The following is an 18,078-nucleotide window of genomic DNA, read 5'->3' on the forward strand; positions in this document are numbered from 1 at the left end:
GCAATTAATATTCACCGTTAGATGAACTTCTAATTTAAGATTCAAGCTAAGTTTGCTTAGAAAATAAGCAATCAATCTTCACCGTCTGATGATTTAGCTTGATACATACAAGTAAAATATACATATATTTGGATATGGATGAACCGTACATACATGTGTATAACAAGTTGGATCAATAACAGTTAACCGAAGTTGTCCATATGAACATTTTTAGCTTAGCTATATGCATCTAATACTTCTAGACTCAATCTGAAAATCATTCCCTCTGTTTTAAAATAATAGACTGGTTTGATATGCAAAACGGTCAGAATACTTTAAAAATAATCTATCTTCCAGGCATCCAATGATTATTTCCACTTAGTGATGTTTTTCTGTTGCTGACCTTTTATTGAACTTTTGCCTTCTTTCTATTGCCGACCTTGTAACAAATCCAAGTCTAACCCCAAAATTCAGTTCCATTGAATTCCAGTCTCCTACTCTTGGCTTAGCTGCATCTATGAAATTCAACTGGAACAAGCTAAGAAAAGATGCTAATAATCTGGAGATTACCAGTACTAGGGAACTTCCAATGGTCTTCCTCTAAAAATCAACAACCTTGCACTCACCATTGAGAAAATACTCGTGAATCAAATCATGACCTAACCAATCAATAAGTCTGCCCCTAGGGTACCACTTACCAGATAACATGTTGGTGTGTCTTCACCGTCTCCAGGGATACTAGAAACCAAATCACCCCCTTGAGATAAAAACAGAAAAGACATGACAGTGGTTAAACTAGAATTGGTAAAAGTGAAGTCTTTCTTTCCTGGCTTCCAAATACAGTGCATGCTGCATATAGCCGGTATATAGGCGTGTAAGATTACTGTCATGCGTTTACCACAAGCTGATACAAAAGACTGATCATGCAACAATTGAGATATACTCTCTATCTACTAGTTTCTGTCTTTCGCTTGATTCTAACTAGGATATGTAATATACTACTCCCTCCGTCCCACATTAGATGAGCCATTTGGTTTTTAATTTTGTCCATAAATAGATGAGCTATTTCAACAATTAAGGGGATATTTCTAAAACTACCCTTTTAATTGATTATTTTTTCTCTAAGAAATATGTAAAATTTGATAGTCATGTTTATATTCGTTACGTAGGTGTTTTAAAATGCTTTTCAACGATATAAAGTTTATAAAAAACGTGATATAGTTTAAGAGAAATCATTTCGAAATTTTACAAGTTATTATGTATAAGGGCATACGTGTAAAAAAACCTAAACATACTCTACTTCCTTCTTTGTCTTAATAATTGTGCAAACTACAAATGGCTCATCTAATGTGGGACGGAGGGAGTATTATTTTCAACAAAAGCCCACCAGGGATCAACAAAAATTTCTGACTTGCACCTCCTAACCACATGCTACGACATTTTACATGCAAATTGCGCTGAAGAAGCATCTCTTTCCTGCACCCTTGAGGTTAGCCACGGACCAACCCTCACCTTCTCCGTAACACTCCACCTGAAATTCATTGATATGACAGAGTAAAGATTTCAGTTGGAAAACATACGTCTGGGATAGCTGAGGGAAAACAGAGAACAAGCAAGAGAAATAATCAATACCATTTCTGACAATACTTTGCCATCTTTCAGCCCTGAAATAACAAAGATTGATTCTCCAAAGACTGCTGCAATTGCATATCCTCTAGCTTCCATGAGTTGTTACGAGGATCAAATTCCTCAACGCTTGAAACCATGTTCTCTCCATTATATCCTCCTAATTGGTATCTGCAGAGGAAGTTAGGGAAATGAGTAAACAAAGACAGATGATTTACCAACTTACAAAAGAAGAAAATTCACTTACATTTTGTCACTCATAGCGACTAAGGAGTGACATCCTCTTCGAATGTTCATACTTGGGATGCTGGACCAAGAAACTACTTCTCTCGGATCAAATCGTTCAGCTGAACTGTTATACACAATAATGTCAGTAAAACAAAATATGAGAAAGTTCAGCGACCACTATGAACTGCTATTCCATGTAACATGCAATTGAGTTACCAATGGTGCAGCAGCATCTATCCTATCTTAGAATTAATAGATATTAACTTAAAGGTGCAAGTATTACGGAGCATGGTATTTCACAATGATCTCACTCCATCTAGGTATACGATGTAACCATGAGGTTTTTGTAAATTATATTCAACCCTCCGAGTACCCAAGAACCAATTTTTCTTGATAGTTCAATGAAGTGGTTACTTACTTCAAATAGCCTTCTCCATCATAACCCCCAGCAGCATAAATTGCACCATTGAGCTCAGCTACAGCACTAGAAAATCTCTGAAAGAAAACAAACATAAATCCCGTTCAGTATTATCGATCTTTTGGGGAGCCAATCAAGATACAGACTGATTCGACCAACAAGTATATTCAAATTGCATAGATTCACGAAGAAGTCATGCGCTTTTTACACGTACTTTTAAAGCTCTCACAACCAGGATCTATGGGTCGAAGGACTGGTCTTCCTGGATATGCGAATGGCTAGTGATTGGGACTTGACTTTTCACCCGATCTAGTACCACCAAAAAGTACAGCATAAACAAAGTCTCGAGAAGGAACAGATGCACAGGCAAACTCATAAAGTGGATAAAAACAAAAAGGATAATTATCAAACTCTGAACATAGCAGTTTCACCAGTAATAAACCAAGGTACGGGGTAATCGCTACATACTACTAGCCGTTGTTCCAGTCACAGAAAATTCAGCCATAGTCTTATAAGATCTAGAGATTAGACTCCTAAATGAACATGATAACATCATGCAGGGTCACGGGATTGAGTCCACGAACCACTCTAGAATGGTAAATATTCTTACACAGCAATCTTACGAAGAGGACAACTTCTTCCGGCATGAAAGAAAGGGGTTGCCAGCAGTAGTGTATTGCAAGTGGTGGAAGTACTTTTGGTCCAAAGAGAAAGGCTTCTCTAGGCCAGCTAAGTCTTCATCATCTGAAGCCGTATGTATGCCCACCATTCCCAATACATAGAGGATACCAATTATGATAAAAAGGCTGCAGCAGGTATCTGCTCAGCTAACAAGCAAGACCTAGTGTCGGATAAGACACATGCTAGCTCACAGAGCATCAACATGGTTCAGCTTCAGGCCAGGTCGATATTCTCAAAGAGACTTCCATGTATCATGTGTTATCACATTACATGAACTGATAAGCAAAGAAAATACCTTTTGTAGCATGGACTGAGTAGGGATCCACCTCCCTAAGGCAGGGTCAAACATTTCCACATCTGAAAAACAGGCGACTCCATCTCCACCACCAATTGCATAGATTTTATTACCTAAAGTTACCCCGGATAAGCATCCCTTTTTGGGTGCTAATGAAGGAAGAAGAAGTGAAAGGAAGAAATGGCGAACTCATCGAAAATTTGGTGGTATAATTGGAGAATCACGAGAAGAAGAAGTGATTGAACACAAATAAGCAAATTACGTTAAATAGATAATAAGTGTAATCAAATCCTTAACATAACTAAAAACATGTTTATCTTTAGTAAACTAACAGCAGAGCTTACGAACTGAAGAAGACTGTCACTAGTTTCTTAATATCCCCAATCTGAACAATTCAACCAAAATGCTGATATTAATAATTTAGCTTATTAGCATATTATTAGCACTATCACAAGATCATGCTACGAAATTCAAAATTGAAAGAGAAATAAACAGCCATATCCTTGAACTATCTATATATATGTTCAACCGGAGAGTCAAGACAATGGGTTATGCATGACCTATACTATTTAACAAATTTAAAGCATCCTGTTTCATAGATATCAATCTTAAAGATTATCACCTAGTGACTTTTTCAGAAATGAGACAGCATGGAAATATAATCATCTCTGACACGAGGTACGCGTTCCGCCTGAGATATGCATTGTTTATAATAAAAGGAGTAAACATCCAGAGTTCAGACTGTAGCTTGGTACAAATAAGATAACTAAACTCCTTCCCACGTTTGCTCACCTGGAAAAGACCACCTTGGACAAGCGCAAAGAATACCCCGGATGTGACTGCATTGGTTGCCATATTAGGACCTCCCATGCCACTGACCAATGAAAACATGGCTCCGGAACCAAAAGCTGCCACCATGCTGCAAAATGAATCCTTTCATTCCATTAAGCGTTTCAAGATGATGACCCACAATTATATTTTCTCAGGAAGAAGAATAACTAAACCCAGTTTAACTGCCAACCACTATCAAATCATGGACCCCCTATGACATTTAACAGCGAGCACATCCAGTTACCAACAACTTGGTATAACATTGTGTAACACAGAAACCTTTTACATGAACTCAGTGTAAATCTATAAGAATATGCGAATATTCTTATCAATAAAATCCCAGCCAAGAACTAGGCAGAGATTCCTTGACTAAATGTTCAAAAAGTTTTGTTACTCGAAACTTGATACAGCAATTAGCAAACTGAGCTAAGCATACGTTTAGGAGCTCTAAAAGATCTATGAGCAGACATCGATAGTTAAAAAAGCAAGCATACAGGTCAAGCAAAATAGTACCTTGCCTGTTATAGAAGTTTGATGCTCCTTGATAGCAGCTTTATAAATATCAATGCATACACAATCCTGCATTATTTACAGAACTCAACTGCATTATTTACAGAACTCAATTAGCTCACATTTTTCTTCAAGCATTTCATTATCATTTCGCTCAAGAATATCTAGAAAATAAAAATACTCACTAGAAAAGCATGAATGTATTGGTGGGAAATTCTACACAACAACTTTAGCACCCTACCAGTGAGGCATCTAGGACTAGCATGCATTTTACACTGACCGAATAGCTAAATCGATGTAGTTTCATAGACCTAACACCATGAATATTTCTTAAATACTTTATACCACAGGCTGATGTCAACTATGTGCACATGCCCTCCAGTCTCCAGACACATTATACACACCCATACCACAACCAGCTTCTAATTACAGATTTTTAAAGAAGTCAACAGAAAAACAGAATTCATTCCATCATTAACAAAAATCTCAGGTTTACCCATCAATCAATTGGAAAACGGAATTCATTTCATACTGAAGCACAATCAGATATCAACGAACGTGCTCATACAAAGAACTAAGGATAATAATTAAAAAAATATATATATATGACCTAACACACACTCAATTGTAGATAACAAAATCAATTTAAGACATTCTCCATATGGTAATTCTTTCGGACAATGAATATGTGCATCCAAGTATACCTATTGCCTGAATATGCCTAGTAAATGTAAGCTGAAATACACATTCTAGCAGGACAACGCTGTTAAACTAATTTAACAATATTTGCAGGGAATTGATCCTAAGCAGACTGACATCTATTCTCGAACTCGATTCGTATTGGCGAAATGGCGATAAATGAAGAAGATTGTTAAGTACTAACACTTGAAGCAAAACTAAACCCTCTTAAAGCAAGAAGCAGCAGCAATGTAGAGATCATAAGACATACAGTATGATAAGAGTTACTTCAGCCAAGAACTGGCCTACTTGTTTCACTAGAATTATTCGCATCTCCTTAGAATCAAAGCTATGATAAGAGTTATTACAAACCCTAAGAAATCATACTAAGAAAACCTGATATTCATCCCACTATTCAGTTAAAACAAATTAAATCAAAAACATACCCAATCAGACATAATTTCTGACTGATTCTGAGAGAAATAGGATGACATTAGCCAAATGCAGCAACAAAAAAAAACATAGGGATCTTGAAATTAAGCTCAAATTAATAACTTGGATCAATTAAGGGGGATTTGGTGCTTACCAAGAGACGACGGCGCTTACCAAGAAACGACGAGAAGATGAAGAAATTAGTCTCTGGTAATCTTGTAGGGGAACTTCGTTTTAGGGTTTGAGGGAGAATGTTCGGTTTTATCTTCTCACATCATTTCATGGGAGAACAATTTTTCTTACAACGGCACCATTTACAAGTTCAGTTCTCTTTTCTACTCAAATGTGGGCCGTAAGGGCCCGTAAGGGCAAAAATTGGAACTAGCACTGGGCTCAACATGGTTTCGGTTTTTCGCTGGACCGGACCAAACCAAACCAATTAGGATGAAACCAAACCGAACCATTTACTAATGGATTGGTTACGGTGTAGAAAGTGGAAAACCGATAGTGTTGGTTTTGGTTTGGTTTGACCTCTAAAACCGAACCAAAAACCATTGGAAAACCGATTAATTTTTAAACTTAATTTCTACCATTGATTTACAAGTATTAGATTCTACCAATTGATTTAGAGGATAAATAGAAACCTTAAATCTAATATTTCATTATGATACTCTCCCTCTTTCTCTTTTTCCTTCTCTCAATCGCCTCACTTCTACACCCCCAACTACAGCTGCTGCTACTCGATATTTTTCTTCCCGTCTTCCTTCTTTTTTATTTGTCAATAACTAAAATAAAATATACTATGTTAGAGCATATCTCGGTCAACCTCTCATGCGTTGCTGTCTCAAGCATGTTTGTCAATGTTAGTGATCAAAACTATAAGCCTTGATTTCTAGTCTATTATAGCTAAGTCTCGGACTAGGATAGAAAGTGTAGTTGAGATCAAGGACTTCATGGCGATTCATCAGACAATAAGAAGAACTACTCAAGAAACCGGTGGAACTTCTCGACAAAAAGGTGTGTGAAGACTTGAACTTATCTGTCACTCAAAATTCTATTTGTTCTATCTCCTACTTCTTGAGACAAAAGTCGTATGCTATATATATAGACTTAGATCATACAATTTTCCTACTTCGAGCCGACTATATCTCGCCTATCTATATCTCGAAATAAGTGTTGGTAAGCGTTTCGCTTCGACCATGTTTTCTTTACCTAGTGACGCAAGTCATGTATGTTTCGATCATCTTGAAAATTGCTCTGACGATAAAGGTTTGTGAATAACAGCTGAATAACGTCCTCTGAGAATTTTTCAATGATTGGAATAAGAGTTTAGATTACATAATCATGTATTCCTTGAACCGAAGTTTTTCTAACTTTGTTGATCAAGAGAAATCGGTAGGATTGTGGAGTTGGCTTGCCAAGTCCGTGAACCCAGTCCCCAAACCAAGTCCGTGAACTGACGGAAGTTCTCGACCGAGAATTTCGACTGTATTTTCCAAAACTCGTTTGTGTGCTTAGTCCGCGAACGCAGTCCGCGAACTGGCGGAAGTTCTCGACCGAGAAATTCTGCTGAGTTTGGAAAACTAAACTGATTGTCTTAAGTCCGCGAAATTTTTTGTGAACTTAAGTGGTTATGATCTAAAGATGTGCTCTGAACATGAATATTAAATTATTAAGGAATGCTTTATGCAAACCGTGGCTATAATGTTCATGAGCTGATTCAATCGAATCGAATCATCTTTGTTTCAATTGTGTCTTGTGAAGTTGCATAAGATCTCATAGCAATTGAACAACTCTTTAACTAGTTCATGTGAGTTGATTGAACTAGTTATGGTGAAGAAGAAAGTGGTTGGTATGAAATGCTCAAATGGCTAACCTTTTGGTTGACTATTATTGAACCAACAATGCATACGTTTGGGTACGGTTTACAAACCTAGAAGCACGCAATACAATTGTGTATGACAAGCTAAGATTTCGATCTAACGGCTGAGATATATTATCTTGAATCTAAATCAGGTTTGCATCCTACGGTGAATATTGAATGCTTTGGTACTAAGCTAACGTTGATTGCAAACCCTGATTTGAAAGGCTATATAAGGGGACGTCTAGCAAGTCTATAAACTAATCCCCACAATAACGTGTGATACTAGTTTGTAATCTAGATTTGATTCTCCTTTAATGCCCTGGTTTTATTTTCTCAAACCGGGTTAACGACTTAAAGACTTCATTGGGATTGTGAAGCCAGACCGATACTACTTTTATCGTAGTTGTGTGATCTGATCTTGCATCTTATATCATAAGAGTACAATCTGTGATTGTCTTGAGATCGTGAGAGTTCTCTGATAGGCAAGATATAAAAGTAATCACAAACATCTTCGACTCATCGTTTTTGATTCCATAACATCTTCTTTCGCTAGTCGATTAAGATTGTTGTGAGGTGATTGAAAATCTAGGTTGTTCTTCGGGAATATAAGACCGGATTGTCAATTGGTTTCTGTTCACCTTGATTTCATATTAAAAGACGAAAAAACACTTTAGGGTTTTTCTGTGGGAGACAAATTTATCCTTTGATAGACTTTTTTGTGGGAGACATATTTGTTTATTGTTAAAGCCTGCAATTTTGGGTCGTAGCAACTCTTAGTTGTGGGTGAGATCAGCTAAGGGAATCAAGTGCGTAGTATCCTGCTGGGATCAGAGGCTTAGGGGTGCAACTGTACCTTGGATCAGTGGGAGACTGATTGGGGTTCAACTACAGTCCAGTCCGAAGTTAGCTTGGAGTAGGCTAGAGTCTGTAGCGGATTAATACAGTGTGTATTCAATCTGGACTAGGTCTCGAGGTTATTCTGCATTTACATTTTCCTCGTTAACAAAACTTCTGGTGTCTGTGTTATTTTTTTTCCGCATTATATTTGTTTATATAATAGAAATAATACAGGTTGTGCGTTAATATCATCAATTGGAAATCCAACCTTTGGTCGTTGATGGATATTGATTGATCCTTGGACATTGGTCTTTTGTACCGTCCAAGTTATTCCTTGTGTTTGATTAAAAGACTCGCTATTGTTTTAGCTTGATAAAATCAAAACAAGTGAGAGATATTAACTCCTTGAGATACTTTATTCTAGATTGAGTATGACTGTCTAGTTGATTCTATAGCAAAGTATTTCGGAGTTAGTCCATATAGATTGTTAAGAGAAATATAGGGTGGTGTTGTTAGACCCCCGCTTTTTCAATTGGTATCAGAGAAGGCAAACACGTTAAAGACCTTATAAGTCTGTGTTTGTAGCGATCTGACTTTGTGGAAAAAATCTCACACGCATACCAAAATGCCTCCTAATGTTGTCAAAGTTGTCAAGCGTCTTGGAAAAGCCTCAAAGGGTCACTCCTTAGATGATTCTTCCGAATCCCGAGGTAAGAAGAATGTCTCATCTTGTTGTGATCATTCTTTCTCCAATGAGATATTGGACACGCTGGCTAATGCTTAAAAGGAGTTCACCAGAGTTTCAAAAAATTCGACTGAGTGCATTGTTCTACAGGATTATGATAAACTCATTGATGAATTTGAAAAGTCTATTGATCGAGAACAAGTACTCTATAACATTATAGGGTCATTCTATAAGGAAATTGAGAAAATTCTTCAAGAAAATAATCTACAGCGTGAAAAGATTTGTGATCTTGAAAAGCTGATCAAAGAAGGCTCAATTAAAGAAATATGTTTGATCAAGACGCATTCATCTAGTCTTGACAGACTTCGTGTTGAGAAAAAGGAGCTTGAAGCATCGTTTGTCATAGCCCATGAACAGTGTAAATCCTTGGAAAAGGAAAACTCAGTTTTAAAGAAAATCTCTTATGCACAACCTAACTCTCGTAAGTTACTGTACAGAATGAAAGTTTCTCCAGATGAAGATTGTGCCAATTTTTTTTTCATAACCTACAATCTTCTCTGGTGGCTATGAAGTTCAAACAAGTGCCTGTTGTTACTTCGCCTCCACAAACTGTACCTTTTGTGGTAAGTGAAATCACTACGCACTCCGGTGTTTCGTCATAAAGAAACAAATTGTGAAGCTTCACAATTTGCTTCATTCTACCATCAATGGAATAAGTCGTCAATCGACGTCTCCAGCGAAATCCATACCCACAAGATACCAGGAACCTTATAAACATGATTTCTCTTCTAGGAATTGTTACAGGAGTTTCTCACATCCTAGTAGTTTAAATCCTCGTTCTATTAGTGAAAGCAATTCCTACGTTTATAAGAAACGTTCCGGTAAAACTGTCCATAGTGTTTGGAAACCTGTTTTAGAGAATCCTCTTGAATCAATCTCCAGAGTTCCTAAGCTCATTAATCAGAAAACTCCCTCCTTTTAACTATCAGGAAAGACTGTAAGGAACCCTCTGTTGTTTGGGAACGGTCATGGGAAGATAAGAAATACCAGGTTCAAACACCCAGGCGTAAATCATAGTTTTCATCTCAACACTCATGGTGAGACTATGTCTCCCCTAGCTGCCTAGTTGCAGGAAGATCCATCCTTGTTATCTAGCTTGATAGATACAAGTATGATGGTTGAAGAATGCTCAAGTATACTAGCTATGTTCCTTCTGGTTGTCTGTTTGTCTATTTGTTGCCTTTTAGTATTTCTTCTATTTCTCTTTGTGAGGGAATGTGTCAGTTTGCAGTTTTCCAGGTCAGGTCCGGCCGTGTTTCTGTCGTTTGGCTTAGGTCACGAACCTCTTTGTATCTTCAAGGAAACTCTAGGGTTTTCTTTTTAGGGTTTTGGAAGTTGAACTTTTATATGCTCTATCCATGTTCAACAACTTCATAAAGGAAATTGATGGAAGTCGTTCCCAAAGAAGAAGGTAACCATATCATGGAGGAAGATCTCAAAAATGATTCTGCTAGAGAGTTTGTTCTGAAAAAGATGCTGGAGAGAAAAGAACATAACTCTCGGATTGATGAATCTGTCAAGGATTTAATTCGCGTTCAGAATGAAGTTAAGAACGAACTTGCTAACCTTCAATTGCAGATAAACCAGCTCATTGACGGACAGGCAAAAATCCTTGGTACTCAGAACATCTTGATTAGGAATCATAAGAAAGTTATCCTTGACTGCGTAAAATCTCGTCACTATGCTTGCACTATTGATCGAAAAGTTAACGTTCTAACTTTTGAGCATGGTGTCTCTACAATCAATAGGATCAAGGATATCAGTGACTCCTACTTTGATGGACCATTTCAGAGGTATAAAATCATCAAGGAAAACTGAGTTTTGTTTTAGATGCCTAGGAAGTCTTCTTTTTGGCTTAGTTGGAAGAATAACTAGTGCTTGAATGACGATGATTGTGATTACACATACCTATTATTTTTCATCTTCTTGTATTATTTTTTAGGTTTATTGTATTCTAAATTCTAAAAATATTTGGAGGATGATGGTTTGCAATATTTAATCTTGGTTTGTTATATTGCAATCTTTTTATGGGATATGTATTGTTTGCGTCCGTGAACTTGAAGGTCCCATATTTTGTCAAAAGTAAAGTCGTTCATGATCGGTATTCATATATTGGTTTAAGGATGAATAGACTTTTGACAAACACAAAAGTTAAGCCTATATTGTCAGTTCTTTGATGGAAGATAGGTTAAAATCTTTTGTTAACAAGGATAAAGTCTATTATGTCATTATTGTGATGCAAAGATAGAATAGATCCTTGTATGTTATCCACGGTATTGATCTTCATTGATCCAATTCTTTTTGTTTACCGTGAAGGCTCCATTTTGTGTCTTTTGTTGAGCACGATACGACTAGGTTGATTATTCTTGATTAACTTGGTTGGTTGTTCCATTAGATGCTATATGTTGAGCATTAAGAACTAAATTAATCAACTAGTTTAGTTAGTGAGTTTGTACTCTATAAGTGTTCTTTCTTATGCTGAGTACATGTACGGTTAAGGTTGTCATGTTCTATGATAAACTTAGTCGGGGTTCCATAAGTTCTCTTATATTGAGCCCAAAGTAATTCAATTGATTACTTAGGTGATTAGTTTGGTTATATGTATTCCAAATAGATTAATTATAGGTTCTCTTGTAATTAATCTAGTTGAGTTTTCATATATTCCACAAGTTCTTGTGTTGAGTATATGAACGACTATACTAATCATGTTTTTGTGGTTAATGAAGTCATATATTCCGTAAGGTTTTCCTTATGTTGAGTATGTATACGGTTGAGTTGGTTATCTCTGTATGATTATCATAGTCGTAGCTCCGTGAGTTTACTTATGTTGAGCACAATCAATTAAATTGATCACTTTTGTGGTTTAATTTGGTTGCGTATTCCAATTAAATTAATCATAAATTTTCTTGTGATTAATTTGATTGAGATTTGGGATATAGAATATCACTTATCATGGTTTTTGGTGTCCAATAAAAATCCTTCTTTTCTCTCGAAATTAAGGTCGCTCTTGTTGTTCTCTTGGGAATGACATCAAATGGGGGAGAGTTCTTTTGAAACCGTGCTTAATGGTAATATATTTGTGGGTAGTGCGACTGTGGAATTATATAGGGGTTATCTTGTGTCTTTAAACTCCTTGATGAATGCTATTATCTTCGGCTATATGATTGCATCTAAATTAAGTTGATGTGTGTCTTTTCTTATTAGTCATGAAAAGACTCCTGTGAAAATTGCATTATGATCCGTTCTTGTACCTTTGCCAATTTTGATGACAAAAAGAGGGAGAATTAATATGTAGTTTACACTACAAATACATATGGTTTTCGGATCATTGTGTAAGGGGGAGTGGTTTCCATGATCGATATAGAGTATTGACTAAGGGGGAGCGATACATATCACCATAGTATTATTGTTGAAGTCGTGATGCAATTGGACTTTGATGTTATATAATGATACTAGGACACTATATAATAATGATTGAGAATCTTGATTTCTCTCATTATTGTAGATATGGATCTTCAACAATGATGGTGCTAAACTTACAACCTTTAGGATCATTGGAGTACTTGAAAGGACGAAGATTTCAAGGAACGTTGAAGATAAGACTATGGAATAGGAGCCACTAAAGTTTATCTTTTTTGTATTTCATATGTATTAATAGTTTTGTCACTAAAATTGATAAACAAGGAGATTGTTAGAGCATAGATCGGTCAACCTCGCATGCGTTGCTATCTCAAGTATGTTTGTCAATGTTAGTGATCAAACCTAGAAGTCTTGATTTATAGTCTATTATAGCAAAGTCTCGGACTAGGATAGAAAGTGTAGTTGAGCTCAAGGACTTCATGACGATTCATCAGACAAGAAGAAGAACTACTCAAGAAACCGGTGGAACTTCTTGACAAAAAGGTATGTGAAGACTTGAACTTATCTGTCACTCAAAATTCTATCTATTATATCTCCTACTTCTTGAGACAAAAGTCGTGTGCTATATATATAGACTTAGATCATGCACTTTTTCTATTTCGAGCCGAGTATATCTCGCCTATCTATATCTCGAAATAAGTGTTGGCAAGCTTTTCGATTCGACCATGTTTTCTTTACCTAGTGACGCAAGTCACGTTTCGATCATCTTGAAAATTGCTCTGACGAGAAAGGTTTGTGAATAACAACTGAATAACGTCCTATGAGAATGTTTCAATGATTGGAATAAGAGTTTATACCACATAACCATGTATTCCTTGAACCGGAGTTTTTCTAACTTTGTTGATTAAGAGAAATCGGTAGGATTGTGGAGTTGGCTTGCCAAGTCCCCGAACTGACGGAAGTTCTCGACCGAGAATTTCTGTTGGATTTTCCAAAACTCGTTTGTGTGCTTAGTCCGCGAACTGGCGGAAGTTCTCTTCCCGAAAATTTCTGCTGAATTTGGAAAACTCAACCGATTTTCTTAAGTCCGCGAACTTGCTTGTGAAATTAAGTTGTTATAATCTAAAGATGTTCCCTGAAGATGAATATTAAATTACTAAGGAATGCTTTATGCAAACCGTGGATATAATGTTCATGAGCCGATTCAATCGAATCGAATCATCTTTGTTTCAATTGTGTCTTGTGAAGTTACATAAGATCTCATAGCAATTGAACAACTCTTTAACTAGTTCATGTGAGTTGATTGAACTAGTTATGGTGAAGAAGAAAGTGGTTGGTATGAAATGCTCAAATGGCTAACCTTTTGGTTGACTATTATTGAACCAACAATGCAAACGTTTGGGTACGGTTTACAAACCTAGAAGCGTGCAATACAATTGTGTATGACAAGCTAAAATTTCGATCTAACGGTTGAGATATATTAGATTGAATCTAAATCAGGTTTTCATCCTACAATGAATATTGAATGCTTTGTTACTAAGCTAACATTGATTGCAAACCCTGATTTGAAAGGCTATATAAGGGGACGTCTAGCAAGTCTACAAACTAATCCCCACACGAACGTGTGATACTAGTTTGTAAGCTAGAGTCAATTCTCCTTTAACCCTCTGTTTTTCTTTTCTCAAACCGGGTTAACGACTTAAAGACTTCATTGGGATTGTGAAGCCAGACCGATACTACCTTTATCGTAGTTGTGTGATCTGATCTTGCATCTTCTATCGTACGAGTACAATCTGTGATTGGCTTGATATCGTGAGAGTTCTCCGATAGGAAGGATATAGAAGTAATCACAAATATCTTCGTATCATCGTTTGTGATTCCATAACATCTTCTTTCGCTAGTCGATTAAGATTTTTGTGAGGTGATTGATTAATCTAGGATGTTCTTCGGGAATATAAGACTGGATTATCAATTGGTTTCTGTTAACCTTTATTTCATATCAAAAGATGAAACAACACTTTAGGGTTTTTCTGTGGGAGACAGATTTATCCTTTGATAGACTTTTCTGTGGGAGACAGATTTGTTTATTGTTAAAGCTTGCGATTTTGGGTCGTAGCAACTCTTAGTTGTGGGTGAGATCAGCTAAGGGAATCAAGTGCGTAGTATCCTGCTGGGATCAGAGGCTTAGGGGTTCAACTGTACCTTGGATCAGTGGGAGACTGATTGGGGTTCAACTACAGTCCAGTCCGAAGTTATCTTGGAGTAAGCTAGAGTCTGTCACGGCTTAATACAATGTGTATTCAATCTGGACTAGGTCCCTGAGTTTTTCTTTATTTGCGGTTTCCTCGTTAAGAAAACTTCTGGTGTATGTGTTATTTCTTTTCCGCATTATATTTGTTTATATAATAGAAATAACACAGGTTGTGCGTTAAGATCATCAATTGGAAAACATTTGGTTGTTGATTGATATTGATTGATCCTTGGACATTGGTATTTTGTACCGTCCAAATTATTCCTTGTGTTTGATTAAAAGACTCGTTATTGTTTTAGCTTGAGTAAATCAAAACAAGTGGGAGATATTAACTCCTTGAGATACTTTAATCTAGATTGAGTCTGACTGTCTAGTTGATTCTATAGCAAAGTATTTCGGATTTAGTCCATACAGATTGCTAAGAGAAATATTGGGTGGTGTTGTTAGACCCCCGCTTTTTCATATTATATATCTTCTTTTGATCTCTAGATTTAGAGTACGCTTTAACTATTCTTGATAAAATATATATATTGTCTGTAAATTTGTGTAAACCAATACTATCGGTACCTAGATATTTTTATCTGTAAATTTGTGTATTTTTATTTTGGTTTGACATAATTATTGGTTAACCAAAAACCATCGGGACAAACCGAAACCAACTGGAACCATTTGGAAACCGAACCAATGGTTAATGGATTGGTTTGGTTTAGATTTTTAGAAACCAATAGTATTGGTTTCGGTTTTGGTTTGGCTAGAAACCGAACCAAAACCGACCATGAATATCCCTAACTGTAGGTGCACTTTTTCTTAGGTGAGCATTTTATCCGTAATCCGCGGATTTAACCGGGACCAACCGTATTTTTGCGGATTGATACCGGACCGTTCGCTAATGGATTGGACGTGGATGAGATTTTTGAAATTCAACGGATTACGGATTTGACCCGGATGCAACCTTGAAAATTCGTTGGACATCCATATCCGTTGGATTCAGGGCATTTATACAGTTTCTAGAAATTATAGAGACAGTTTTGGAATTTTTAAGGTGATTGCTTCGAGTGTTGTCCATGACACTTCTATATTTATATACATATATAAAACCTGGCGTTTTTAGGGGCCACCCGAAAGGATTTAGGGGCCATCAATTTATACCCAGCCAAAGACTCTAGTTAAGGGGTACCCTATATGATATTGAAGTTACATAAATGCCCTTCTGGTAAAACTGTATAAAAACCAAATCAAAAATAATTCTACTCATTTCAACTCTTCTTCTTCCAGTTTCCTATTATCTTCCGATTGTGGAAGAAATTTTTTTTTCCCTCGTTCAACCGAAACATCGCCGCGAATCGTAAAATCAAAACATCGTCGATTCGTTTATAAAACAATGGATAAGAGAAATGAAACCCACAGACCTAGAACCAAAAATGTTGCTCGGGGTATCGATCCTAATATTGGGATTTTAGCAAGAAATAAAGAAATTGTTGCTGCAAATGAAGAAGAACGCGAAGAACGCGAAGTACCCGGCAATGTAGTCGGTGGTGGCGATTCCGATAGTCAAACACTTCGTCAACTTCAAATGGCCCCAATTAGGTAAGAATCTATCATTTTTGGGGTTTATTTCGCTTCAATTCGTCGAATCGAGAAAAAAAATTTCTAGGGTTTTCGGTTATTTATCCAGATTCGGACGATATTCATGCTCATTTACTTCCGAATGTAGTCGTTTTCTTCATTTCTCAAGAACATCGACAGTATTCGGGAGAAAGATTTGATAATTATCTGCCGAATATTGGTGGCCATATCTTCCTGGATACAAACTGCTAATAATCGGTAGTTTAATGAATTTTTTGGCTACCGAATATATTTAAGTAGACACATAGTATTCGGAAGAACACTCACTACCGAATGTATATATTGAAAAAATCTCAAAATTTCTGATATAGAAAAAATCCCATTTTGGGGCCAGTATTTATTCGGAAGACAATATAATGTTTTATACATCCGATTGTGTAGGATCAAATTTTAGAGTTTCTGAACTCCAGTTGATGAATATTCGGTTGTAAACATGTTTAGTTATATTCCGATTGTTTTTCATTCGGAAAAAATATGTGTCTTCTTACTTCGGAATTTGTACATTCGGGTTATAGATGTGCACTTTGTCTTCCGATTATGTAGGATGAAAAATTTACATCTTCCGAACTCCAATTGATGCATATTCGGTTGAAAATATGCTTAGTTAGCTTTCGATTGTTTTGTATTCGAGAACAATATGTGTCTTCATACGTCCGAATGTGTACATTCGGGTTATATTTCCATACTTTGTCTTCTGATTGTATAGTTTGTAAATATTGTTCCTTTCTTTGTTGTTTAGACAAAGTCGAGAAGGGAGGAAGAAAGTAACAGCTAGTGCTAGGAGGGAAAGGAGTGCCAAAGATAATTCAAGTGCTCAACAAAGCGAACAAGCACAAACCAGTCAACAAGGAGTGCAACCAAGTGTTGAACAAGCCGCTTAACAAAGTGCAGGACCAAGTGTTGAACCAGTTGATCCAGTGCCAAGAGTAGAAGAAGAAGGACAACCAAGTGGTACCCAAAAAGCCAAAAAAGGAAAAGATGGTGTAAAGAAGGATATTGCTAAGAAAGCATCACATCTTGTCCCTCAGCACTTGAAGAAGAAGGGTATTCCAACAGGCACAATCCTTGGGCTACCAGCGGATGGAGGAAAATTGCTATTTGGATACAAAGACTCATGGGCCAGAGAAATATACGAAACCGAGGTAATAAAATTACTATTTTTTATTAATGTATTGTCTATGTGTTATATCGTAATATTTGTATTAAGGATTTTTTTATGTACTTTAATAGGATCATCAAGATGCGGTCCGTCTACTCAAACCTACCGCCGCACCAACAAAAATGCTTGCGTGACCTTTATCCGGTGAATGTGAAAGGTTCAAGACAATTGTTGCCAACTCGGGGTTAGCTAATGCCGCCGAGAATTCATTGTTGGAACATGATCGTGTGGCCATATCGGCGTTCGTGGAGAGAATGTATCCTGAGACCGATACTTTCCATATGCCGTTTAGGGAGATGACGATTACCCCGGATGATGTTGTGCAGATTCTTAACCTTCCCGACCAAGGCACAGCTGTGAAGTTTAACTACACAAAGCAGTTAAGTTGGGCACAACTTTATTCTCTAACTAACAAGTGCTTAGGTTGGGATGAAGAGACAACAACAGCAGAGTTTAGGAGCCATGCCAGTTATAGAACAAGACAGATCAACATTACAGCTTTGATGAATATGTTCCGAGGCACCTTGGAGAAGGAAAAGAATGGAACGTTAACTGATG

The 18,078-nt window shown here is 36.8% G+C and overlaps 1 protein-coding gene across 6 annotated transcripts; it reads right to left on the reverse strand.

The window, feature by feature from the left end:
* Nucleotides 1–1,178: 1,178 nt before the first annotated feature.
* Nucleotides 1,179–5,971, reverse strand: LOC113284205 (kelch-like protein 17). Of its 6 annotated transcripts, XR_003328048.1 has the most exons (10): nt 5,833–5,971; nt 4,572–4,637; nt 4,020–4,146; nt 3,850–3,918; nt 3,228–3,612; nt 2,466–2,560; nt 2,252–2,328; nt 1,853–1,957; nt 1,612–1,776; nt 1,179–1,510 (listed from the first exon to the last, which is right to left on the reverse strand). XR_003328048.1 is itself a non-coding variant. In XM_026533631.1 (8 exons), exons 4-7 carry the CDS (start codon nt 3,279–3,281, stop codon nt 1,638–1,640), a joined length of 375 nt encoding a protein of 124 aa, XP_026389416.1. In that variant the 5' UTR covers nt 3,282–3,612; nt 4,020–4,146; nt 4,572–4,637; nt 5,833–5,971; the 3' UTR covers nt 1,179–1,510; nt 1,612–1,637. The 6 variants fall into 6 exon arrangements, 4 of the variants coding, with proteins under 4 accessions (XP_026389416.1, XP_026389415.1, XP_026389406.1 ...); XR_003328042.1 differs by having other exon boundaries at nt 3,228–3,918; XM_026533631.1 differs by lacking the exons at nt 2,466–2,560; nt 3,850–3,918.
* Between the last annotated feature and the right edge of the window lie 12,107 nt (nt 5,972–18,078).

Source organism: Papaver somniferum, chromosome 1 (assembly GCF_003573695.1).
Source record: "Papaver somniferum cultivar HN1 chromosome 1, ASM357369v1, whole genome shotgun sequence".
NCBI classification, from domain to species: domain Eukaryota; kingdom Viridiplantae; phylum Streptophyta; class Magnoliopsida; order Ranunculales; family Papaveraceae; genus Papaver; species Papaver somniferum.